The sequence below is a fragment of the Kogia breviceps genome, chromosome 4 (assembly GCF_026419965.1).
Source record: "Kogia breviceps isolate mKogBre1 chromosome 4, mKogBre1 haplotype 1, whole genome shotgun sequence".
NCBI classification, from domain to species: Eukaryota; Metazoa; Chordata; class Mammalia; order Artiodactyla; family Physeteridae; genus Kogia; species Kogia breviceps.
The window spans coordinates 42123139-42149991 of NC_081313.1; the positions used below are offsets into that span (position 1 = coordinate 42123139).

The following is a 26853-nucleotide window of genomic DNA, read 5'->3' on the forward strand; positions in this document are numbered from 1 at the left end:
GAAAATTATTTAGCCATCAAAAAAGGAAATCCTGCTATTTGTGACAGCATGAATGGACTTTGAGAGCATTATAAGTCAGATAAGTCAGAGAAGGACAAATACTGTGTGATCTCACTTTCATGTGGAATCTAAAAAAGCTGAATGCATTGAAACGGAGTTGAATGGTGGTTGCCAGAGGCTGGGGTGGACAGGGTGGAGGAAGCAGGAAGGTATTGATCAAAGGAAACAAACTTCTAGTTACAAAATGAGTAAGTTCTGGGGATCTAATTTAGAGCATGATTATTATCTTTAAAAGTACTGTATTATACACTTCAAAGTTGCTAAGAGAGTAGATCTTAAATGCTTTTACCAGAAAAAAAACGTAAGGTAATTAGTGAGGTGATGGAGATGTTAATTAACCTTATTATGGTAATCATTTCACAATATACATGTGTAACAAATCTTACAGTATATAGTTTAAACTTACACAGTGTTACATGTCAATTATATCTCAGTAAAGCTGGGAAAAATAAGTGTATTGAGGATTAAAAAAGAAGCATTGTATTTTATCAAATCCTTTTTCTATCTATAGAGGCAAGGATATGGTATTTGCTTTTTACTCTGTTAATTTGGTGTATTACATCCGTTTTTTTGTTAAACCATCCTTATATTCCTGAAATAAACCTGGTTGTTCATGGCAGATGATCATTTTATATGATGTTGCCAGTTTCAGTTTACACATATTTTGTTCTGGAATATCTTTGCATCTTATCTTCATGAGGAATTTTGGTGTGTAATTTTCTTTTCTTACAAGGTCATTGGCTAGGTTTGATACCATGTTAATACTGACCTGATAATATAAATCGGGAAGTGTTCCCTCCTGGTCTGTCTTCTGAAAAGATTTGTGTAGTTTTGGTATTTTCTCTTTAAATGTTTGACAGAATTTACTAATGAAGCCATCTAAACCACCTAGGCTTTCCTTCATGGGAAGATTTTTTAATTCCTAACTCAGTTTGCTTCTTGAGCCAGTTTTGGTAATCTGTGTCTATCAAGGAATTACTTAAAGTGGAATTAGATTGATTTTAGATTATTCTTCCTGTCTAATGTAAGTGTTTAAAACTATAATTTTCTCTCAATACTGCTTTACATGCATCCCATAAATTTTGGTAGTTACATTTTATTTTCAATTCAATTCATTTTTTAGTTTCTCTTGGTTTCCTCTTATGTTTCCTTTTCAAGCATTTGGTGATTTTCCATACACCTTTCTGTTTTGGTTTCTAATTTAATTTCTTTGTGGTTGGAGAAGATACTTTATGATTTCAATAATTTGATTTAATGATTGATGTGGTTGCTTTTGTTGGTTTTCCAGTAATGTGTCTCATGTCTTAACAGGCTTCTATTATATTTAACAAATATTTTTTAGTATACCATTCTAATTCCTCTGTTGATTTTTGTTTTTTAGCTTTGAGTTATGTTTTTAGTGATTACTCTAGGGCTTACAGTATACATTTTTAACTAAATCACAGCCACAATTTCTGGAAAATATTGTTACCTTGCTCTAATATTTCTTCCTCCTTTTTTTCTGCTATTTTTGTCACATATATTTCAACTATATGTTATAAATCCAGTGTAATACAACGTTAAAATGTTTTTGCTTTAAACAGTCTTATGTTTTTAAAAATATTAATTGAATAAAAGAGAAGCACAAACCCTATATGGTCTTGTATTTACCCACATATTTATCATTTTTAGAACTCTATTTTTTTCTCTGTATTCGAGTTAAAGAATTTTTTTTTTTTTTCTTTTTTCAGTACGCGGGCCTCTCACTGTTGTGGTCTCTCCTGTTGCGGAGCATAGGCTCCGGACACGCAGGCTCAGCCGCCGTGGCTCACGGGCCCAGCCGCTCCGCGGCATATGGGATCTTCCCGGACCAGGGCACGAACCCGTGTCCCCTGCATCGGCAGGTGGACTCTCAACCACTGTGCCACCAGGGAAGCCCTAAAGAATTTTTTAAGAATGTTTCTTCTGGGGTTGATGTGTTAGCAGTGAATTTCCTCAGTTTTTATTTGGAAATGTCTTTATTTTGCTTTTATTTTTGAAAGGATAATGTCACTGAATATGTAGTTCTTGGTTGACAGTTTTTTTTCTTTCAACATTGGATACTCATTCAGCTGACATTGTTTCATTCTACTCCATTATTTCCCATCAGAAGCAAGCCTTAATTATGATGGTATTCTCTTGTATGTTTTGAGTTGTTTTTCTCTTGCTGCTTTGAAGACTTTCAGCAGTTTGACTCTGTTTATAGGTGTGATTCCAAAGTTTTTCCTGCTTGGGTTCATTGTGCTTGTGGTATCTATAATGTTTTTTAAAACAAATCTAGGAAGTTTCTTAATTGTTGTTTTTTCAAATATTTATCTTGCATCTTTCTCAGTTCGGAACTTATGTTTGGACACTTCAGGTTGTTGCGTAGATCTTTGAGTGTCTATTTTTCTTCTATTTCTCTCTTTAGATTTGATAATTTCTATTGATCTGTCTTCATATTTAGATACTTTCTTCTTCCATCTCAGATCTGCTCTTGAGCCACCTAGTGGATTTTTCATTTCAATTGTACTTTTCATCTGTAAAGTTTTCATTTTGTTATGTTGTTATAGTTTCAGGTGTCTGTTGAGATTACCTATTTGTTTAATAATTGTACTATTTCCTTTAATTCTTAGAACATGGTTTCCTTACGTTTTTTGGACTTGTTTGTTATAGCTTCTTTGAAGTCTTTGTCTGCTTAGTCCAACATCTGGGCCCACTTAGTTTCTCGTGACTGCTTCTTTTTCTTAAGTATTGATCACTTTCCTGTTTCTTTTTATATCTTCTAATTTTTTGTAACATCTGTATATTCTTTTCTCTTTCATGTATGTCTCTTAGTATTCATATTTGATCATGTTTGGACAACTTTTAATTTTTTAATTGTTTATTTCACTGGGGGCATGGCTGGGATACATTTTTTTTTAAGTAATTAATTTATTTTATTTATTTATTTTTGGCTGCGTTGGGTCTTTGTTGCTGCACGCACGGGCCTTCTCCAGTTACGGTGAGCGGGGGCTACTCCTCATTGAGGTGCGCAGGCTTCTCATTGCGTTGGCTTCTCTTATTGCAGAGCACGGGCTCTAGGCACGTGGGCTTTAGCAGCTGTGGCACGTGGCTCAGCATTTGTGGCTCATGGGCTCCTGAGCACAGGCTCAGCAGCTGTGGCACACAGGCCTAGCCACTCCATGGCCTCTGGGATCCTCCCAGGCCAGGGATCGAACCCGTATCCCCTACAATGGCAGACAGATTCCTAACCACTGTGCCACCAGGGAAATCCCATATTTTTATTTCCCCAAATAGGTTATAAGCCTGTTGTGGATAGGAATTGTATCTTAAATAAGAAGGATCTACCATGCTGCTAAGTTTAGTCCTGATTTCATGGTCTATTTTTAAATACTTAACTCTGCTGAATTTTCTTCAAAAAGAAAAAACTATATTGCAGTCTGTTAATCTCTGCAGAAGAACTATTGGAACCTGTCTTAATTTCCAGTCAAGGACAGACTTGATGGGACTTCCCTAGTGGTCCAGTGGTAAAGAATCCACCTTACAATGCAGGGGACGTGGGTTTGATCCCTGGTCAGGGAACTAAGATCCCACATGCCACAGGGCAACTGAGCCTGAGTGCCACAACTCCTGAGCTCACGCGCCTCAACTAGAGCCTGTGTGCTGCAAACTACAGGGCCCATGCACTCTGGAACCCATGCACCCTGGAGCCTCCATGCCACAACTAGAGAAGAGAAAATCCACACACCACAACTAGAGAGAAGCCTGCTCACTGCAACAGAAGAAGCTGCATGCCTCAGTGAAGATTCTGCTTGCCACAACAGAGACCCAACACGGCCAAAAATAAAATTAAAAATTTAAATAATAAATAAATCTTTAAAAAAGATAAAGTTTGCTGACCAAAAAAAAAGACCAGGGTTTCTCTGGTGGCGCAGTGGTTGGGAGTCCGCCTGCCGATGCAGGGGACACGAGTTCGTGCCCCGGTCCGGGAAGATCCCACATGCCGCAGAGCGGCTGGGCCCATGAGCCATGGCTGCTGAGCCTGCGCGTCCGGAGCCTGTGCTCCGCAACGGAAGAGGCCACAACAGTGAGAGGCCCACGTACCCGAAAAAAAAAAAAAAAAAAAAAAAAAGGCCAGAACTGTTTATTTTTTTTTTCTTTTTAAACATTTTTATTGGAGTATAATTGCTTTACAATGGTGTGTTAGTTTCTGCTTTATAACAAACTGAATCAGTTATACATATACATATATCCCCATATCTCCTCCCTCTTACGTTTCCCTCCCTCCCATCCTCCCTATCCCACCCCTCTAGGTGGTCACAAAGCACAGAGGTGAACTCCCTGTGCTATGCTGCAGCTTCCCACTAGCTATCTAATTTACATTTGGTAGTGTGTATATGTCACTGCCACTCTCTAACATCGTCACAGCTTACCCTTCCCCCTCCCCATATCCTCAAATCCATGCTCTATTAGGTCTGTGTTTTATTCCCATCCTACCACTAATCTCTTCATGACATTTTTTTTTTTTTTAGATTCCATATATATGTGTTAGCATACGGTATTTGTTTTTATCTTTCTGACTTACTTCACTCTGTATGACAGATTCCAGGTCTATCCACCTCATTACAAATAACTCAGTTTCATTTCTTTTTATGGCTGAGTAATATTCCATTGTATATACGTGCCACATCTTCCTTATCCATTCATCTGTTGATGGACACTTAGGTTGCTTCCATGTCCTGGCTATCGTAAATAGAGCTGCAATAAACATTTTGGTACATGACTCTTTTTGAATTATGGTTTTCTCAGGGTATATGCCCAGGAGTGGGATTGCTGGGTCATATGGTAGTTCTATTTGTAGTTTTTTAAGGAACCTCCATACTGTTCTCCATAGAGGCTGTATCATTTTACATTCCCACCAACAGTGCAAGAGTGTTGCCTTTTCTCCACACCCTCTCCAGCATTTATTGTTTCTAGAGTTTTTGATGATGGCCAATCTGACCGGTGTGAGATGATATCTCATTGTAGTTTTGATTTGTATTTCTCTAATGATTAATGATGTTGAGCATTCTTTCATGTGTTTGTTGGCTATCTGTATATCTTCTTTGGAGAAATGTCTATTTAGTTCTTCTGCCCATTTTTGGATTTGGTTGTTTGTTTTTTTGTTATTGAGCTGCCTGAGTTGCTTATAAATTTTGGATAGTAATCCTTTGTCAGTTGCTTCATTTGCAAATATTTTCTCCCATTCTGAGGGTTGTCTTTTGGTCTTGTTTATGGTATCCTTTGCTGTGCAAAAGCTTTTAAGTTTCATTAGATCCCATTTGTTTATTTTTGTTTTTATTTCCATTTCTCTAGGAGATGGGTCAAAAAGGATCTTGCTGTGATTTATGCCATAGAGTGTTCTGCCTATGTTTTCCTCTAAAAGTTTGATAGTGTCTGGCCTTACATTTAGGTCTTTAACCCATTTTGAGTTTATTTTTGTGTGTGGTGTTAGGGAGTGTTCTAATTTCATACTTTTACATGTAGCTGTCCAGTTTTCCCAGCACCACTTATTGAAGAGGCTGTCTTTTCTCCACTGTATATCCTTCCCTCCTTTATCAAAGATAAGGTGACCATATGTGTGTGGGTTTATCTCTGGGCTTTCTATCGTGTTCCATTGATCTATATTTCTGTTTTTGTGCCAGTACCATACTGTCTTGATTACTGTGGCCTTGTAGTATAGTCTGATGTCAGGGAGCCTGATTCCTCCAGCTCCATTTTTCGCAGAACTGTTTATTTTAAAAAAACAAGCAAAGGACAGACTTGATAACTAATACATGTGGGGAGAGAATACTTATGGATTAACTTATTTGTGAAACTCAAAAAAACTCACTTTCCAGTGTTTCCTAAGTCTTTATACTCTGTGTATGTAAAAATTGACAGGCAGAGGCTTTATAAACTTTTGGAGGCCCATCTAGAGAAACAAAGGTGTTTTATTTTACTTCCATGAAATAGGGTAATAACCATTAGTAATCCATTGGTATTAGTAACTAAGTTACATTAACTCCAAGAGACCAGAGTTTAAAACGTTCTTATTCACTTAGACCACGATTCTTCAGAATTATCATCGTTATTACTATTATTATAGTTTGTTGAAAGTAAATAGAACAAGACATTAGTATTCTGTAAAGTCTACTTAAGTAATTAGGGAAACTTTGGACACAATTTATATATTAATAGAATTTTTTAAATCATATACTTCTAAAGATATGGTTTTGTAAATTCTTTATTCTTATTTGTTTTCACATTTTTAGATATGCCATTGCATTGGCCTTAAGGGAAAAACAGCGTGTGATATTTACTAGCCCAATTAAGGCCCTGAGTAACCAGAAATACCGTGAAATGTATGAAGAATTTCAAGATGTTGGTCTGATGACTGGAGATGTTACTATTAATCCTACAGCATCTTGTCTTGTTATGACCACAGAGGTAATTTATATGATGTCTCAATGTAATTAAATTAATTTTCCTTTTAATTAATGTGGCTGTTCCGTTAAAACAGCTAATGTTTTATTACTTGCTCTATATTGATAAAAATGTAACATTTTACTGTCTGAGTAGATTTACTTGAAAGGGATAGAGTTCATCTTAAAACAAGTTCTAGGGCTTCCCTGGTGGCGCAGTGGTTGAGAATCCGCCTGCCGATGCAGGAGACACGGGTTCGTGCCCTGGTCCGGGAAGATCCCACATGCCGCGGAGCAACTAAGCCCGTGAGCCATGGCCGCTGAGCCTGTGCGTCCGGAGCCTGTGCTCTGCAACGGGAGAGGCCACAACAGTGAGAGGCCCGCATACCGCAAAAAAAAAAAAAAAAAAAAAAAAAAAAAAAAAAAAAACAAGTTCTAGTAATTGAATTTAGTTGTAAATTACTGTAAATTTCTGTTATTTGTCATAATATAGATGCAGTTTTTTCTTCACAATATATTTTTTAAAGCATATTGTCAGTGACATGAAAATAATTTGATGGTTTTGTATAATTTCAAAGATTTCAGTACATAGTTTCAAATATGTAGTGGCTCCTTGTTCTGTGTGATATTTTTTCTTCTGTATCTGAGTGTTGTATCTGAGTGTATCTACAGATAGATAACTAACTTTTAAAAAAATGCCATTATGTTTAGCTTCTTTCCATAATCACAGTAAAGTTTTGTATATCTTTGTAAAATTTTACATTTTGGACACTATTAGCTGTCTTTACTAAGTACTTTTGTACATGCTTGAATTATATCCTTGCATTCTACAAAGACATACTACATTAGAGAGCATAAATTAGCTTCTGGCTTTTAGAGTTACCCAAAAGCATTACTCACTTTTCATCTTGGTGCCTAAAGTAAGTTTGTTTTCCATTCTCAAAACTTTCTTCTATCCGTGGAATATTTCTTTAACTCAGAAATCAGAATAACGGTTGCTAGAAAGTATTCATATTGGTAAGATGAGATAGAAAAAAATGGATAACAGTATAAGATCTATTGTGTTAGATAGAAGATAACTTCAAGTTATTCTTGTATTCTAGCAAGTGTAGGTCTTGGGTTAAGTGCTGTACATGCAAGGAAGTGGCTTCTTATTAAAGATATATGGCTATGGAGATGATAATTCTTTCCATGGATTATATCTGATTACTTATTTGAGAAGTCATTTATTTTGGATTTAGGGAAGGAATATTATGTATTTAAGAGATATGTATCTCCCTAAAATTATTTTAATCTTTCCATTAAAAAACAATATCCAAAATTTCTTGTTAGATAGAAGAGCTTTTGGTATGTCAGAATCCTGCTAAATCTTCTCCTTTTTCTTTAGATTTTGAGAAGTATGCTGTACAGAGGTTCTGAAGTTATGCGAGAAGTTGCTTGGGTCATATTTGATGAAATTCATTACATGAGAGATTCAGGTATATTCGGTATATTCTGTAGTGTTGTTGAGATGTGAACATGTATTTTATTTAAGAATGGCATTAGGTGGGGTGGAGTCAAGATGGTGTACTAGGAGGATGCGGAATTCGCGTATCCTCACAACTAGGGCACCTACCAGGTACCAGTGGGGGACCACTGACACCTAAGGGACAGGAGGAAACCCCAGTGACTATGTAGGATGTGGGGCATGGGGGGAGTGAAGTGAGAGGAGAAGTGGAGGCTGGACGGGACTGGCATCCCTGAGGGGTGGCTTGGGGAGAGGAAGGGATCCCATGCCCAATGGGGGAAATTGGGGAACCATTGGGAGGGCAAAGGACCAAAAGGGAGCATGACCAGATTTCCCCTGCCCAGTTGGACCCCCAGGAACCTGTTGAGATCCCGGGCCTGATCCTCTGCCCACCTAGTCTCCCTCCAGCCACGTGGGTCTGAGGGAGTGGGAGGGAGGAAAGGGGGAGCAAAAGTAAAGGCTGGACCTCTGGGATGGCACCCCTGAGGGGTGGCTGAGGGAGAGGAGTTCCTGCACCGAGCAGGACCCACCCACAATTAGGGGTCTAGCGGCAATGGGGAAGACCCCAGGGGAGATGGTGGGGGAGGGGCACGAAAGAACAGAAGAGTACGGGGCCAGTGCTTTCCCTGTCCACTTAGGCACCAGAAAGCATTTTGGGCTCCCGGACCTAATACTCTGTCCTTGGAGCCTCCCATCTACAGCGCAGAGCCCAAGCCCCCAGCACTACACCCCCACACAGAGCCCTACTTCTACACTCAGAACCCCTCCAACGAGCTGGGCCTAAATCACACCCGCACACCCTCAGTCAGGGCCCTACTTCCTAACTCCTGAGCCCCACACTCCAGAGGCCCTCCTTTCGACTTGCTGCTTCTCCCCTTCTGCACAGTCCCCACCCCATGCTCACCCCACCACCCACCTAAGTCCCACCCCAGCCTAAACCCTGCCACTACCTAAGTTGCACCCCCTACGTAAACTCCGCGCACATAGCCAAGCGGTTTTTTTTTTTTTCTTCCCTTTTTGTTTCTTTTCCTTTTTCCTCTTTTAGATTGGGGTTCTGTTTTATGTTGTTGATTTATTGCTGTTGATTCGATTCTTTTATATTTTTATTTTTCCTAATAAATCTTATATTTTTCTAATTTTATTTTATTCTTTATACTTTGTTAGTGATCTCTCCATTTGGCTTGTTGCCCCCCACCATCTTTTTTTTCTTCTGCTGTGGTTTTATTTTACCTTGTTGCAGTTTTATTTTTCCTAATATACCTTTATCTTACTGATTTTATTTTCTTTTTTATTCTTGATATTGTACTGCTCCTTTTTCTTTCTTCTTCTTCTTTTTTTTTTTTTTTTTTAAACTGCACCATGAAGCTTGCAGGATCTTGCTTCCCAGGCCAGAAGTTGGGGCTGAGCTCCTGTGGTGGGAGCTCCAAGTCCAAACCACTGGACTAACAGAGAACCTCAGACCACAGGGAATATCATTCTGAGTGAGGCCTCCCGGAGGTGCTCATCGCAGCATCAGGAACCAGCTCTATCTAACTGCCTGCAAACTCCAGTGCTGGACGTCTCAGGCCAGACAACCACTAAGACAGGAATTCAGCACCCATCCAAAAAAAACAAAAAAAAGAAATGACAAGAGAATATGTTACAGACGAAGGAGTACAGTAAAAACCTACAAGACTAAATAAATGAAGATGCCTTAAGTAACCTATCTGAAAAAGAATTCAGAATAGTGATAGTAAAGATGATCCAAAATCTCGGAAACAGAATGTAGAAAATACAAGAAACATTTAACAAGGGCCGAGAAGAACTAGACAGCAGACAAGCAGTGATGAACAACACAATTACTGAAATTAAAAATACTCTAGAAGGAATCAATAACAGAATACCTGAAGCAGAAGAACGGATAAGTAAGCTGGAAGATAAAATGGTGGAAATAACTGCCAGGGAGCAGAATAAACAAAAGAGAATGAAAAGACTTAAGGACAGTCTCAGAGACCTCTGGGACAACATTAAACGCAACAAGATTTGAATTATAGGGGTCCCAGAAGAAGAGAAAAAGGAACTGAGAAAAAATTTGAAGAGACTATAGTCGAAAACTTCTCTAACATGGGAAGGGAAATAGTCAAGTCCAGTTAGGACAGAGAGTACCATCGGGATAAACCCAAAGAGAGAAACACTGAAACACATATTAAACTATCAAAAGTTAAGTACAAAGTAAAAATATTTAAAGCAGCAAGGGAAAAATAACATACAAGGGAATCCCCATAACGTTAACAGCTGATTTTTCAGCAGGAACTTGGCAAGCCAGAAGGGAGTGGCAGGACATATTTAAAGTGATGAAAGGAAAAACCCTACAGCCAAGATTAACCTACCCAGCAAAGATCTCATTCAGATTCGATGGAGAAATTAAAACCTTTACAGATAGGCAAAAGTTAAAAGAATTCAGGACCACCAAACCAGCTTTACAACAAATGCTAAAGGAGCTTTTCTAGGCAGGAAACACAAGAGAAGGAAAAGACCTACAAAAAACAAACCCAAAGGAATTAAGAAAATGGTAATAGGAATATACATATTGATAATTACCTTAAATGTAAATGGATTAAATGCTCCAACCAAAAGACGTCAGTTGGCTGAATGGATACAAAAACAACACCTGTACATATGCTGTCTACAAGAGACCCACTTCAGACCTAGGGACCCATACAGACTGAGAGTGAGGGGATGGAAAAAGATATTCTAAGCAAATGGAAGTCAGAAGAAAGCTGGAGTAGCAATTGTTGTATCAGACAAAATAGACTTTAAAATAAAGACTATTACAAGAGACAAAGAAGAACACTACATAATGATCAAAGGGTCAATCCAGGAAGAAGATATAACAGTGTAAATATTTATGCACCTAACATAGGAGTACCACAATACATAAGGCAAATGCTAACAGCCATAAAAGGGGAAATAGACAGTAATACAATCATAGTAGGGAACTTTAACAGTCCACCACTTTCACCAATGGACAGATCACCCAAAATGAAAATAAGGAAACAAGCTTTAAATGATACATTATACAAGATGGGCTTAATTGGTATTTATAGGATATTCCATCCAAAAACAACAGAAAACATTTTCTTCTCAAGTGCACATGGAACATTCTCCAGGGTAGATCATATCTTGGGTCACAAATCAAGCCTAGGTAAATTTAAGAAAATTGAAATCAAATCAAATATTTTTTCTGACCTCAACACTATGAGACTAGATGTCAATTACAAGAAGAAATCTGTAAAAAATACAAACATGGAAGCTAAAGAATACACTACTTAATAATGAAGTGATCACTGAAGAAATCAAAGAGGAAATTAAAAATACCTAGAAACAAATGACAAAACACAGTGACCCAAAACCTATGGGATGCAGCAAAAGCAGTTTAAAGAGGGAGGTTTATAGTAATACAATCCGACCTCAAGAAACTAGAAAAATCTAAAACAACCTAATCTTACACCTAAAACAATTAGAGAAAGAAGCACAAAAAAACCCCTGAAGTTAGCTGAAGGCAAGAAATCATCAAGATCAGAAATAAATGAAAAAGAAATGAAGGAAACAGTAGCAAAGATCAATAAAAATAAAAGTTGGTTGTTTGAGAAGATAAAGAAAATTGATAAACCATTAGCCAGACTCATCAAGCAAAAAAGGGAGAAGATGCAAATCAACAGAATTAGAAATGAAAAAGGGGAAGTAACAACTGACAATGCAGAAATACAAAGGATCATGAGAGATTACTACAAGCAACTGTATGCCAATAAAATGGAAAACCTGGAAGAATGGGACACATTCTTAGTAAAACACAGCCTTCCGAGACTGAACCAGGAAGAAATAGAAAATATAAACAGACAATCACAAGCACTAAAACTGAGACTGTGATTAAAAATCTTCCAACAAACAAAAGCCCAGGACCTGATGGCTTCACAGCCAAATTCTATCAGACACTTAGGAAAGAGCTAACACCTGGCCTTCTCAGTCTTCCAAAATATAGCAGAGGGAGGAACACTCCCAAATTCATTCTCCGAGGCCACCATCACCCTGATACCAAAACTAGATGAAGATGTCACACAAAAAAACTACAGGTCAACATCTCTGATGAACATAGATGCAAAATCCTCAATAAAATACTAGCAGACAGAATCCAACAGCACATTAAAAGGATCATACACCATGATCAAGTGGGTCTTATCCCAGGAATTCAAGGATTCTTCAATATATGCAAATCCATCAGTGTGTACACCATATTAACAAATTGAAGGATGAAACCCATATGATCATGTCAATAGATGCAGAAAAAGCTTTTGACAAAATTCAACACCCATTTATGATAAAAACTCTCCAGAAGAGAGGCATAGAAGGAACCTACCTGACCATAATAAAGGCCATATATGACAAACGCACAGCCAACATCATTCTCGGTGGTGAAAAACTGAAACCATTTCCTCTAAGATCAGGAACAAGACAAGGTTACCCACTCTCACCACTTTTATTCAATATCGTTTTGGAAGTTTTAGCCACAGCAATCACAGAAGAAAAATAAGAGGAATCCACATTGGAAAAGAAGTTAAGCTGTCACTGTCTGCAAATGACATGATACTATACATAGAGAATCCAAATGATGCTACCAGAAAACTACTAGAGCTAGTCAATAAATTTGGTAGAGTAGCAGGATACAAAATTAATGCAGAGAAATCTCTTGCATGCCTATACACTAATTACAAAAAATCTGGAAGAGAAATTAAGGAAACACTCCCATTTACCATTGCAACAGAAAGAATAAAATACCTAGGAATAAACCTACGTAAGGATACAAAAGATCTGTATGCAGAAGACTGTAAGACACTGATGAAAGAAATTAAAGATGATACAAAGGGAGGGAGATTTATACTATGTTCTTGGATTGTATGAATCAACATTGTGAAAATGACTGTACTACCCAAAGCAATCTACAGATTCAGTGCAATCCCTATCAAACTATCAATGGCATGTTTCACAGAAGTAGAACAGAAAATTGCACAATTTGTATGGAAACACAAAAGATCCCAAATAGCCAAAGCAATCTTGAGACGGAAAAACAGAGCTGGAAGAATCAGGCTCCTGGACTTCAGACTATACTAGAAAGCTACAGTAATCAAGACAGTATGGTACTGACAAAAAAACAGAAATACAGATCAGTGGAGCAGGGTAGAAAGCCCAGAGATAAACCCACGCACATATAATCACCTTATCTTTGATAAAGGAGGCAAGAATATACAATGGAGAAGAGAGCCTCTTCAGTAAGTGGTGCTGGGAAAACCAGACAGCTACATGTAAAAGAATGAAATAGAACACTTCCTAAACCATACACAAAAATAATCTCAAAATGTATTAAAGACATAGTTGTAAGGTCATAATTGTAAGGCACCGTAAAACTCTTAGAGGAAAACATAGGAAGAACACTCTGACATAAATCACAGCAAGATCATTTTTGACCCACCTCCTAGAGAAATGGAAATAAAAACAAAAATAAACAAATGGGACATAATGAAGCTTAAAAGCTGTTTCACAGCAAAGGAAACCATAAAGACCAAAAGACAACCCTCAGAACAGGAGAAAATATTTGCAAATGAAGCAACTGACAAGTGATTAATCTCCAGAATATACAAGCAGCTCATGTAGCTCAATATCAAAAAAACAGCCCAACCCAAAAATGGGCAGAAGACCTAAATAGATATTTCTCCAGAGAAGATACACAGATTGCCAACAAACACATGAAAAGATGCTCAACGTCACTAATCATTAGAGAAATGCAAATCAAAACTACAATGAGGTGTCACCTCACACTGGTCAGAATGGGCATCATCAAAAAATCTACAAACAGTAAATGCTGGAGAGGGTGTGGAGAAAAGGGAACCCTCTTGCACTGTTGGTGGGAATGTGAATTGATACAGCCACTGTGGAGAGCAGTGTGGAGGTTCCTTAAAAAACTAAAAATAGAACTATCGAGTGACCCAACAGTCCTACTACTGGTCATATACCTTGAGAAAACCATAATTCAGAAAGATTCATGTACCACAGTGTTCATTGCAGCACTATTTATAATAGCCAGGACATGGAAACAACCTAAGTGTCTATCGACATATGAATGGACAAAGAAGATGTGGCACATAAATACAATGGAATGTTTCTCAGCCATAAAAAGAAACAAAATTGAATTATTTGTAGTGAGGTGGATGGACCTAGAGTCTGTCATACAGAGTGCAGTAAGTTAGAAAGAGAACAAATACTATATGCCCACACATGTATATGGAATCTATAAAAAAAATGGTTCTGAAGAACCTTGGGGCAAGAGAGGAATAAAGACACAGAGGTAGAGAATGAACTTGAGGACTTGGGGAGGGGGAAGTGTAAGCTGTGACAGAGAGTAGCACTGACATATATACAGTACCAAATATAAAATAGATAGCTAGTGGGAAACAGCTGCATGGCACAGGGAGATCAGCTCGGTCCTCTGTGACCACCTAGAGGGGTTTGATAGGGTGTGTGGGAGGGAGATGCAAGAGGGAGGGGATATGTGGATATATGTATGCATATAGATGATTCACTTTGTTATGCAGCAGAAGCTAACACAATATTAAATCAATCGTAATCCAATAAAGATGTTAAAAAAAACAGCCTTAGGAATTTTGAACAAGTAGTTGTTGATCTTCCATGTGAGTAGAGTTCTCATAAACTAATTTGTGGATAACATTATGTGATATTTCCAGTAGGATCTCATTCAGTTACAGCTTCTTAAAAAGTAACAAGTTTTGAGTGAGAAAATGCAAATTCACATTTTAAAAATGGAATTAAAATTAGTTCCCTTTAGTAGAGAGCTCTCTAGTATAACTAATGTTAAAGAATTCCCAAAACTTCTAGCCTACAAAGTTAACATTCTTGGTTTTTATTTATTTTTTAAAAAAATAAGTGCATGTTTATGGTAAAAATAAAATGAGGATTATGAAATTAAAATGAGCAAAAAATTTATTCCTTTACTTGAACTATTGCACTACTGTAATGGAAAATTATGTTTACTTGGAATTTTGGGTGGAACTTGGAGGGCGAAAGTTAACAAGCATTTAAAAGTTAAATGTTTAATATGTAAACACTTAAAGCTTAGTTTTTATTTGAATTAAAGCAGTGCGTTAACCTGTATTCTTAGTGAAAGTAATACAAGTTTAAGAAATCATTTACCCTTTTTAAAAATTTCACTTTTGTGAAATTCATAAGATTAGGTTCTAAACAGAGTTATTTTGGTTTTTAAATCATGAATCCTATATTGATTTGTTTATTTATGGGAGGGAAATTCTCACATGGATTTTTCCAGTTTTTTTCGATCTGACTTATAGTTTTGTTTATCATATCTTTCATCTCTGGAGATCATGATGGTAATTTAGATGAATGATGCTATATGCTGTAGTAATGGTGTTTCTTTGAAATTCGTTACTGTGACGTTCTATAAGCCAACAACTTCTGCTTCTCTAAGTGCGATGGAAATACTATTTCCATTGTCCTGGGACTCTTGTTAGGCTGTTTGAACAGGATTCAGTTTGGTACTGCTTTTTGCAGGCTGTTATTTCAGAGTACATTGTGTTTATGGTGGATTAGTCTACTAACTTTCTTCTAAATGAATTCATGATTAGAACTAAAGTAGTGTACAGTAAGGGTCTGTGGCTTAAAATATCCTTGTGCAACATGGTCTGTATTTCTAATTATTGAGCTTGAAAGAAAATAATAAAGTGACATTGAATTCCAAGGTGTATTTGTATTTTTCAGAGCGTGGTGTCGTATGGGAAGAAACTATTATCTTGCTTCCTGATAATGTTCACTATGTCTTTCTTTCGGCTACTATTCCAAATGCCCGGCAGTTTGCTGAATGGATTTGCCACTTACATAAACAGGTATTTTCTTTCCCTTTTTTGATGTTTTCAATATTTAAAATGTTACAAGTTGGCCTTACTATATCCTGTACTTCGTTCCTGATGCTACCTAGAACAAAGAAGACATTTTAATGTGAAACTACTTTTTAAATCAAGCAAGCTTATCAAAATCTACCGACTAATTTTTTTATAAGTGAATTTTCTGAGTCCCATCTCAAACCCAATACATCAAAATCTCTGGGAGTAGGGTCTTGGGTTTTGAAATCTTTAACTTTTAAACGCTTCTAAATTGATCATGATGACCTGCCAGGTTTGGAAACTACTCTATTAATACAATGAACCACGAGTACACAGTAGCGAATTTTCTCTAAGACCTTGGTACTGAGAAAAAGCTGGGCATTTCCTGAGTGTGATTTGATTGTTTTCATGTGAATGCAGACTTTTTAGTGACTGTATTTTCTTTTTGCTTTTCTAGTCCAATTTTAGCAGCATTAAAGGACCTTATAACAAGCTTTTGTTCATGTGTACTAAATTTATTCTTGGCTTTATTTTTCTGCTTATTTTTCCTTTATACCAGAATGCTGACAAATTTATTTTTTATCCATTTATAAGCTCTCTGATGGTATTTTTGTAACACCCATGTTGCTTCTGTAGCATAGAAACACAGTGGATCTTCTGGAGGAGTTAGATCAACCTGCTATTTTAGTAAGGCTTTGAAAAGTCTCTGTGGGCTAGAAAAGTTCCATTTTACCTCAGGGAGCATTCTGTGTCACCATTACTGCTGCTACGGAGAAATTGAAGTCTTTAAGTGAGGCATCACAGGTCTAGGGTATGGATCCAAGATCATGTGGAAACTCAAATCAGGTATTGATACTTATATCCCTGATTAGGGAATTAGTAAAATTGAACTGATGGTAGTATAATTTGATAGACCTTATTTTTCCCCATTTTTCTCTTCCTGACTTAAGGGTTTTTTAAAAAAACTTTTTCTTTTTGAAATGTTGAATTCAAAAGTTTGTCTCCTTAAAGTCTTTTAGGTAGGTCATATACATGGTATTATTTTGAAGAAATAAAGTATATGGTTAATTACTTTGCTTTGTTTTTACAGCCTTGTCATGTAATTTACACAGATTATCGGCCTACTCCGTTACAGCACTACATTTTTCCAGCAGGGGGAGATGGTCTGCACCTTGTGGTTGATGAAAATGTAAGGGAGTAATTATAATTCTTATATCTATAATATCAGACTTTGCTGTTTATACCCATTTTTTTTTAGAGTAGAGAAGAATGGCAGAGATCCGTTTTTTTTCTTAAGTAGTTTTGTGGTCCAGAGTTACTGTTGGTTTTTTGTGTATGTATTTTTATTTCAAAAATTATATTTAAGACTCGTATTTTGGGCTTCCCTGGTGGCGCAGCAGTTGAGAATCCGCCTGCTGATGCAGGGGACACGGGTTCGTGCCCCGGTCCGGGAAGATCCCACATGCCGCGGAGCGGCTGGGCCCGTGAGCCATGGCCGCTGAGCCTGCGCATGAGCCTGCGCATCCGGAGCCTGTGCTCCGCAACGGGAGAGGCCACAACAGTGAGAGGCCCGTGTACCACAAAAAAAAAAAAAAAAAAAAAAAAAAAAAAAATTCAGTAAGACTCGTATTTTTTAATGCATGAATTAGATTTCCTTCCTTTTCCAGTATTTTTTAAATGCCTTGAGAATAACGGGCTCTGGACATGTTTCAGATATCTTATGTTTTGCTTTTCCCACTTATATTATTATATTAAATTATTTATTATTTGAGGAAGCTTTGTTTTAAGGTATGAAAAAATATTTGCATTATGATTAGGTATTAATGAAGTTACACAGAATAATTTTGTGATTCCAGGGTGACTTCAGAGAAGATAATTTTAATACTGCGATGCAGGTACTTCGAGATGCTGGTGATTTGGCAAAAGGAGATCAGAAGGGGAGAAAAGGAGGAACCAAAGGTAATTTAGAACTTTGTTTTAAGAGAATTTTACATGTAAATTGTATTTTCAGATTACATATTTTGGGCTTTTTTAATTTAACTTTTTCCCTCTAAGGGGGCTGTATAAAGATCTAGATAGTGTATGATAAAATTGTATGAATAAAGGTTTAATCTCTTTTTCCTCTATGACATTTACTGAGATATAGTTCATATACAATTCACCCATTAAAGTATACAATTCAACAGTTATTAGTACATTCACAGAATTATGCAGCCGTCACCACAGTTTTTTTATTGAGATACAATTCACATATCATAGAAGTTGCCATTTTTAAGGGTACAATTAAATGGATTTTAGTATATTCATAAAATTGTGCAACTGCTATCTAACTCTAGAACATTTTCATTAACTCAACAAGAAACCCCATACCCATTAGCAGTCATTCTTCATTTACTCCCAACCTCTTCCCCACCACCCCTCAGCCTTAGGCAATCACTAATCTACTTTCTATTTCTGTTTTCCTTTTCTAGACATTTCATATAAATGGAATCATGATATATGTGGTGTTTTGCAACTTAGCTTGTTTTCAAGGTTCATCCATGTTATAGCATATGTCAGTACTTCATTCTTTTTTATGGTCAAATAACATTACATTGTATGATTTTAGCACACTTTATTCATTCTTCAGTTGATGAACAGTTAGGTTGTTTTCAACTTTTTGATCGTTGTGACTAATGCTGCTGTAAACATTTGTGTACTACAAGTTTTTGTGTGAACGTGTTTTCTTTTCTCATGAGAATATACCAACTGCAATTGCTGTCATATGATAATTCTATGTTTAACCTTTTCAGTAACTGCCAAGTTATTTTCCAAAGTGTCTGCCCCATTATACATTGTCATCAGAAGGATATGAAGTATCCATTTCCTGCACATCCTTGCCAGTACTTTACTGTAGCCTGTCTATTTGATTATGGTCATCCTAGTACGTATGAAGTCATACCTCAGTGTGGTTTTTTTTTACATTTCTCTGTTGGCTAATGAAGATCCTATACTTACTGGCCATTTGTTTATCTTTGGAGAAATATCTATTCAAATCCTTGGCCCATTCAAAAATTACATTGTCTTTTTGTTGAGTTGTAAGGATTCTTTTATACTCTGGATACTAGACCTTTATTAGATACCTGATTTGTAAATATTTTTTTCCATTCTTTGAGTTAGGGTTATCTTTATTGTTGGTGTCTGTTGAAGTACAAAAGTTTTAAATTTTGGTGAAATCCAGTTTATCAGGTTTTTTTTTCTTTGTGGCTTATGCTTTTGGTATCATATCTAAGAGTGCTTTGCCTAACCCAACATCATGAAGGTTTACTCCTATATATTTTTTGAGAGTTTTATAGTTTTAGATTTTACATTTAAGTCTATAATCCATTTTGAGTTAATTTTTGGATGTGGTTTATGTACCTTTTTTGCAGGACCATCAAATGTGTTCAAGATTGTGAAGATGATTATGGAAAGAAACTTTCAACCTGTAATTATTTTCAGTTTTAGTAAGAAAGATTGTGAAGCCTATGCACTTCAAATGACCAAACTAGATTTCAACACAGGTACTGTATAATTTCAATATAGTTTTAATGTTACGTGAAAATTAGTGTAAATATATTTCTAGTAAGACATTTTTGTGTATTGCTAGAATTTGCAGTTCACCTTACAGTCACAGCAGTAGTTACATCACATTTGTAAAAGCTTTAAGGCCCTCAATTTATCATTTCTTTTCCTTTCTTCTGTCTTCTTTTATTGGAAGGTAAGTATAGTACATTGTTCTATATAAAACCCAAAGACCCCTATTAAGAAATATTAGACTCATACCTTATAATTCATTGCCATAGCTCTTTGGTTATTGTGGTTTTCTGTCTTATTACTTAAGGTTAGTTTCTTGGTCAGACTACCTTCTGTTATGTTTCATTCTTCTAGAAATCCAAATCTGGAAAACATGCCCCTGTACCTAACTGTGGTATAATTTTTGAATAAAGTAAAATAACTTCTAGCAAATGAATATATTATTCTCATGTATTAACTGTAAATGTAACCGTTTAAAAGTCACACAGCTAGATAGTAGCATAGCCTAGGCAAAAATTGCAGCATGCCAAATAGCAGCCCGCTTGTCATTCATTTCAGGCTTTTACATATCTGATCCTGTGCAGTGAAAAGTAAATAATATCTTCAGTCATGCAGAATCAAATTTCAGTTGTCTTGTTTTCTTTATCAAGGCACAGAACTAATCCCATGATTTTAAAGCTAATTTTTACTTATCCATAGGTAAAAAATAACAAATGACGGATAACCCATATAGCCTCCTAAAGCCAATAATATTTTATTTATTTTGACTGAGTGAATTGCTCTACTTAGAAATGTTTTCTTATAACTACCAGTGCTGTATGTGCTTGATGTTGCAGGGTTATATATTGATAAAGTCAACAAATATTTATTGACAAATAGTCACTTTATAAGAAGGCAGTGTAATGGTTAAGAGCACAGGCTTTGGAATTGCTGATGTAACAGTTAATACCAATGCCCATTATTTGCTGTATGCTTTACTTTCCTTAATAGTGAGTAATAATAATCCCTGTGTCCTGTAATTTTTTGACTTAAATATTGCATGTAGATACCCAGGGTAGTTACTGTTACTGCTTTTATAAGATAGTACTTTTATTCGTGGACTAACTCTGCTAGATCTGTTTTGAAAGGCAATGAATTTTATTAAATAATTATGTAGAAAATTTGATCTACTTTACCTTCTGCCTATCTAAAATCCTGAGTCTTTACTTTTACTCTTTATAGACTCTTATTCTTTGCAGTGTGTGAAATTTGTTATCACTGACTCATTTAGATACTTATGCACCCTTGGGTTTTCTCTCTTAGATGAAGAAAAGAAGATGGTTGAAGAAGTGTTTAGTAATGCAATTGACTGCTTGTCAGATGAAGATAAAAAGCTCCCTCAGGTGTGTGTTTAATGTCATTAAGTAGACTGTGGCTATTAACAGATAGTATATGGTCACTTTGTATTTCCTGGATTTGTTACTATATTATATATTGCACTGTTTGCACACTGCAATAAATATGTTGCATTGTGCACTGAAATGATACCTTGATTCTTATTTTGAACTTCTAAGAAGGTGAGAAAAGGAAACATTTGCTGCCTTGAAGAAACTTTTCTCTGAAAGCTAGCATGATCTGGAAATTACTGCTTCTGTTCCTAATACTACAAAATTTTTAATGCTAATTTTAAGTCAATGAATTTCTTAATTCATAAGGCTACCAAACAAAACAATAGAGCAAACCTAAGTTTAGTGAGAAATTTGATTTCTACTTTGCTTTAATTAATTAAAGTGTTTTTTTCTTTTGACTATTAGAATTGCCTTAGGAGTTCTAAAATATACTGATGCCTTGTTGCCACTCCAGAGATTCTGATTTAATTGTCTGGTGTGTGTCCTGATCATTAGAATCTTTCAGAAACTCCCCTGGTTGTTCTGTTATACACCCGAAACTGAGAACTAATGCTTTAGCCCAACCTAATACTGTATGAAAGTTTTATTTTGTGAAAAGAAAAATTGGAAAGTCATACTCTGCTTACAGATGATTGCTTTGATTTGTGTGAGATTTATGATAAGACTGCAATTGCATGTTTCTTGGTATTTAAAATGGTATTTAATTTATGAAATCTTATTGTAATTTTTCTTTCCACCTGAAATATTAGTATCTAAGGGCTGAGCCATGGCTTTATACATACTTGTTATCCTAGCACACTTTAATAGTAAAATTTAATGGCATTTAATAGTGTTAATGAGAGTGAACTCTTCAGTAATTCATTTGTTTTTAGATAAGTACATACTTATATTAAATATGCTTTATAGTTATTTATTTTCTTTTGGTTTGAGTTGACCAGTTTTGGGGGGTTTTTCAAATTTATTTATTTTGGCTGCATTGGGTCTTCGTTGCCGTGCACAGGCCTTCTCTAGTTGTGCCGAGCGGGGGCTACTCTTCATTGTGGTGCAAGGGCTTCTCACTGTGGTGGGCTCTCTTGTTGTGGAGCACGGGCTCTAGGCACGCAGGCTCAGTATTTGTGGCTCACAGGCTTTAGAGCACAGGCTCAGTAATTGTGGCTCACAGGCCCATTTGCTCCGCAGCATGTGGGATTTTCCTGCACCAGGGCTCGAACCCGTGTCCCCTGAATTGTCAGGCAGATTCTTAACTACTGTGCCACCAGGGAACTCCTGGCCAGTATTTTGTAATTTTATTTCATGCAGATGCAAACTTTGCTGTCATAACCTTTAATTTTTTTTAGAGGAGATGAAGTGATGCTGGAAAATTTGAATGAGGAAGCAAAACATTTATAAAGTTTATTTAAACATGCCTTTCATATTAAAGCTAGGACAGAATTATATTGTTTTAAGTTTAATAATTTGTGGGAATGTGGGTTTGGCTTCTAGTTTTTCTGGAAAAGTTATATAAAATTTCTTTAAACAGCATTGTTTCTTGATTACCCATTTTTCTTAATTTTGTTAGTTTCACATTTTAAAAGTTCTTTTCCTTATGTCATTTTAAAAATAAAATTGAATCCAATCGTAGGTTGAACATGTACTTCCTCTCTTGAAGAGGGGCATTGGTATTCACCATGGTGGTTTACTTCCTATTTTGAAAGAAACTATAGAAATTCTCTTTTCTGAAGGATTGATAAAGGTACGATTTTATTTTATTTATTATGCCCTAAAATTGTGTTGTGTGAGCAGTTTGAAGGTTATTAAGAACACTGTTTGTAGGCAACGTTTTTTTTTTATTGTTACTGTTTTTTAAGTAAGTTGAACGGAATGGCTTAGGTAATGAACTTATTTTTGTATACAGTGTTATACTTCATAAATTTTGGACTATAGGTAAAAGTCATTTGTTTTTATTCCTAGTCTTAAAGTAAGAAATGGTATCATTACTGAATACAGTGTAGAATTTTCCAGAAGGTGCTGTTTAATTTTCAGACCTGAAGTTGATACTGTAAGTGGACTCCATTCTGTATACAGATTAAAAGGACTAGTTTAGAAAAGACAAGGAGAATTGCTGTTTAGACTTACGAAAGAGTTTTTAGGATGTTCTCATTTAATCCGAAGAGAGTCTGATTTAATCTCTAATATTATGTCGACATCTGTACCCAGTAATGGGATGTTGAAAATCGGAAACAACTCCAAAATATAGTTGTAAGCCTTTATATGACTCATAAATTATTTTATGTTTAAAAATCAGAGATTTGTCATGTGAACTTCAGCACTAACTAGGATATTTAAAAGAAATTTACTCACCCTAAAGACCATACTTGAGGTATTTTAGATAAAGAATTGGTCACTATTTGTACCTGGGTCCTGGTAAGGCCCTGTTGATGTCCTCATATAGATTGCATGTTTTGTTGAGACCCATTTTAAAGAATCTTTTAAGTGATACTTGTGGATTGTAGAATTCAAATAGAATAACTGTACATAAAGTGAAAAATTAAAGACCACCATTGCCCTTCACTTCCTAGAAATATCCACTAGGATACATACAAATAACATTTGATTTAATTTGTAAACAAAAGTGATTATATTACCCATGTTATTCAATTTCATCATATGCATTGATATTCATTCTTTTTAACAGATGAATAGCATTCTGTTAAGTTGATGAAATAAAGTGTTTTTATATTGTTACCTGTTGATGAAAATTTAGATTATTTAACAGTACTTCAGTGACTTAACTTGTACACATACCTTTGTGTGCTCTTTGGTAAAGTCTTAGATGTGAACATAAATTGCCACTGATATTGATCTCCCCACAGAGATTTTAAAGGTGTCTCTAAAACCACTGCATCATCAATGAAGAAACCAGGAAATGTGACTGTGTTTAGAAAAATATTCTCCAGCCTAGTAATGCTTTGTCCATTAGACCAGTAATAGACTCTCCAAGTTACCACCACTGGAGTTACAGAAAGAAAGACTATTTTCCCTGAATTAAAAAATTTCTGGGATGCAAGTGACATTAAATATTATAATATACATTTACTATAATATACATAATTATATGTAAATTTAATAATTTTGTATATAAAATACTGAAATACACCTAGGATAGCATGTCTTATTTTTGTACAATTTCATTAACAACTAATTTTTAAAATTAATGATATATTTATACTTGAGTAATTTATTAACGAAACTAGTTTTTCAGTTTAAAATATGTGTTTAATTGTATAATTATTCATTCATTTAGGCCTTATTTGCCACTGAGACTTTTGCTATGGGGATTAACATGCCAGCTAGAACTGTTTTATTTACAAACGCCCGAAAATTTGATGGGAAGGATTTCCGATGGGTAAGTAAAATAATTCATATATTGAAATAACTTTTAGCTTCAGTTGTTTTACTTAAGGTGATTTTGGCTCATATAGTCTTTGAGATTTTCAGTTCTAAATACTTTAAAACTTGTACCTGAGCTAATATGAGAAGTTCATCAAAGTTAAATTTCAGATCCTTTATATTTCTATCCTTTAGCCAAAAACAAAAACCAAAAACTACTTTAGGTGAAAGTTTGGTGATGAGGGATAAGTGTGCAAATGAGTCATGAATGCTTTAATGCATTTAAAATATGTCTAGAATTTTTATTTCTTCAAATTTTAAGTTATTTAAAGCACCTCTACTATAGTGGCTACAGTTGTAGCTCACTGTTTTACTCTTTAAGTTTAAAATAGAGATTTTTTTTTTAACAGGTTTGCACATATGTCTTTTCTAAGGCAAAAGTTGGGATCATGAGTGAAATGGTGAATTGGAGTAAAAATAAATCCTAAATCCAGAAGCAACTAATCGCTTCTTACCAAACTTAAACTATGGGCCTAGAGCTAAGGTAGATACTGAGGATGCTAAATTTAAAACAAAACCAAACTAATCCCTACTGTGAAGAGACTTAGTGCAGGTGGAAGTTTATTTTATGGGCTCTAAGAAGTAGGTATAGGAAGAATAGAACACAAGAAAAGAAGTCACTTGTATATAAGTGGTCAGGGAGGTGTCATAGGAAAGGCTTTCTCTGTGTTTTGAGAAGGCCTCAAAAACTTTCTGTAACTTGTGACTTTTTTAAGTCACAAGTTTTACTTATTCATGTAGAATATATATATATATATATATATTTTTTTTTTTTTTTTTTTGCGGTACGCAGGCCTCTCACTGTTGTGGCCTCTTTTGCGGTACGCAGGCCTCTCACTGTTGTGGCCTCTCCTGTTGCGGAGCACAGGCTCCAGACGCGCAGGCTCAGTGGCCATGGCTCACAGGCCCAGCCACTCCGCGGCATGTGGGATCTTCCCGGACCGGGGCACGAACCCATGTCCCCTGCATCAGCAGGCAGACTCTCAACCACTGCACCACCAGGGAAGCCCTAGAATATAATTTTTAATTGCAAAGTGGATAAAGTCTTCCATATGTTTTATATTTTAAGTTAATGTAAATTTTAAATTCTTCATCATCAGTTGAAAATTACTTAATTCTTTGAATAAAACTGATGCTACAAGAAAATAAATAAGTTTTTCGTGACTTTACATGCTCCTTGGCATCCAGTGGACCCCAGGGAAGGGTATGTAGTAAAGTGGGTAATTGAATTTAAGAAAACAACCATTTCTTGATGATTCAAGATCCTAATTATGAAATCTAAAAATCATAATGTGTCAAAATGTAACGATGCCCTTGAGCACCGTTGAGATTTTATTGGACTGCCTTTTTGAAATGTTCTTTTCTGATCTTTAAGGTTGGTCCCAGGTCGTTAGGTCTGGGTTTTTTGTTGTTTTTTTTGTTTTGTGGTACGCGGGCCTCTCACTGTTGTGGCCTCTCCTGTTGCGGAGCACAGGCTCCGGACACACAGGCTCAACGGCCATGGCTCACGGGCCCAGCTGCTCCGCGGCATGTGGGATCTTCACGGACCTAGGCACAAACCTGTGTCCCCTGCATCGGTAGGCGGATTCTCAACCACTGCGCCACCAGGGAAGTCCATTAGGTCTGTTTTTGATGCTATCAGTAATATGCCTTCTAGTAGAACAGTGGTTTATAACTCTTCTTGAGTCAAACATTTTTTGAGAGTCTGAACATGCTGGACCCTTTCCACAGGAGAAAAGTATACATGTACTTAATAGATAAAACTTTGCCCAGTGTTCAGGTGGTTCACTTTTACCCTGAAAGACTATGCATGGGAGACTTACTAACCTTTCTCCCTTAGGTGGTTCTTAGTGATGAATGGACTCTTCTGAATGCCAAGGACATACACTGAGAAAAAGTGTTTTGCATTTTTGTCTTTTTACTTAAACTTTCCTAAAAGTTCATGTTTTTAATCTTGTTTCATGTCTTGGAATGTGTAGTTTGTGCTTGTGAACTTTATGATAAGAATAATTTTAAGAATATGTTTTTCACCAGGTTTTCTCCTAAACTTTGCATTTTTAATTATGTTCATTCAGATTTCTTCTGGTGAATACATTCAGATGTCTGGTCGTGCTGGAAGGAGGGGAATGGATGACAGAGGAATTGTAATTCTTATGGTAGATGAAAAGATGAGCCCAACAATTGGAAAACAACTACTTAAGGTAACAAGTTAAGCTTCTGTGCCTTCACCAGGAATTTGAGAAACATACTTCAGGACCACATTGAAATTAATTGTGTCAGTTCAAATACCTCTCTGAGTAGATGAGTTAATTTACTAAAGTATCTGGGCTTAGGAATGTGGAAGAGAGTAACTGCTCAAATTGCTGATACTTCGTACCCTACTTTCTGTTCTAATAGGAAAAGAGCAAGTTGTGCAGTGGAGGGGATGCAGATCTGCAGAGGGCAGAAATGTTTACTTTGCCCTCCAAATTTGAGATACCTCCATATCTGCCTACTCCACTGCACAAATCGCTTCTCACCTATCA

At 36.1% G+C, this 26853-nt stretch overlaps 1 protein-coding gene across 3 annotated transcripts in view; it reads left to right on the forward strand.

The window, feature by feature from the left end:
• Positions 1–26853, forward strand: part of MTREX (Mtr4 exosome RNA helicase) — a 136344-nt gene that overhangs the window by 29981 nt on the left and 79510 nt on the right. For all 3 annotated transcript variants that reach the window (XM_059061115.2, XM_067030974.1, XM_067030975.1), the window contains 10 exons: positions 6354–6528; positions 7891–7981; positions 15835–15959; positions 17047–17145; positions 17813–17915; positions 19367–19498; positions 20814–20893; positions 22521–22631; positions 24183–24284; positions 26404–26529. In XM_059061115.2, coding sequence (XP_058917098.1) covers positions 6354–6528; positions 7891–7981; positions 15835–15959; positions 17047–17145; positions 17813–17915; positions 19367–19498; positions 20814–20893; positions 22521–22631; positions 24183–24284; positions 26404–26529 — 1144 coding nt within the window. The remainder of the gene's footprint in view (positions 1–6353; positions 6529–7890; positions 7982–15834; positions 15960–17046; positions 17146–17812; positions 17916–19366; positions 19499–20813; positions 20894–22520; positions 22632–24182; positions 24285–26403; positions 26530–26853) is intronic.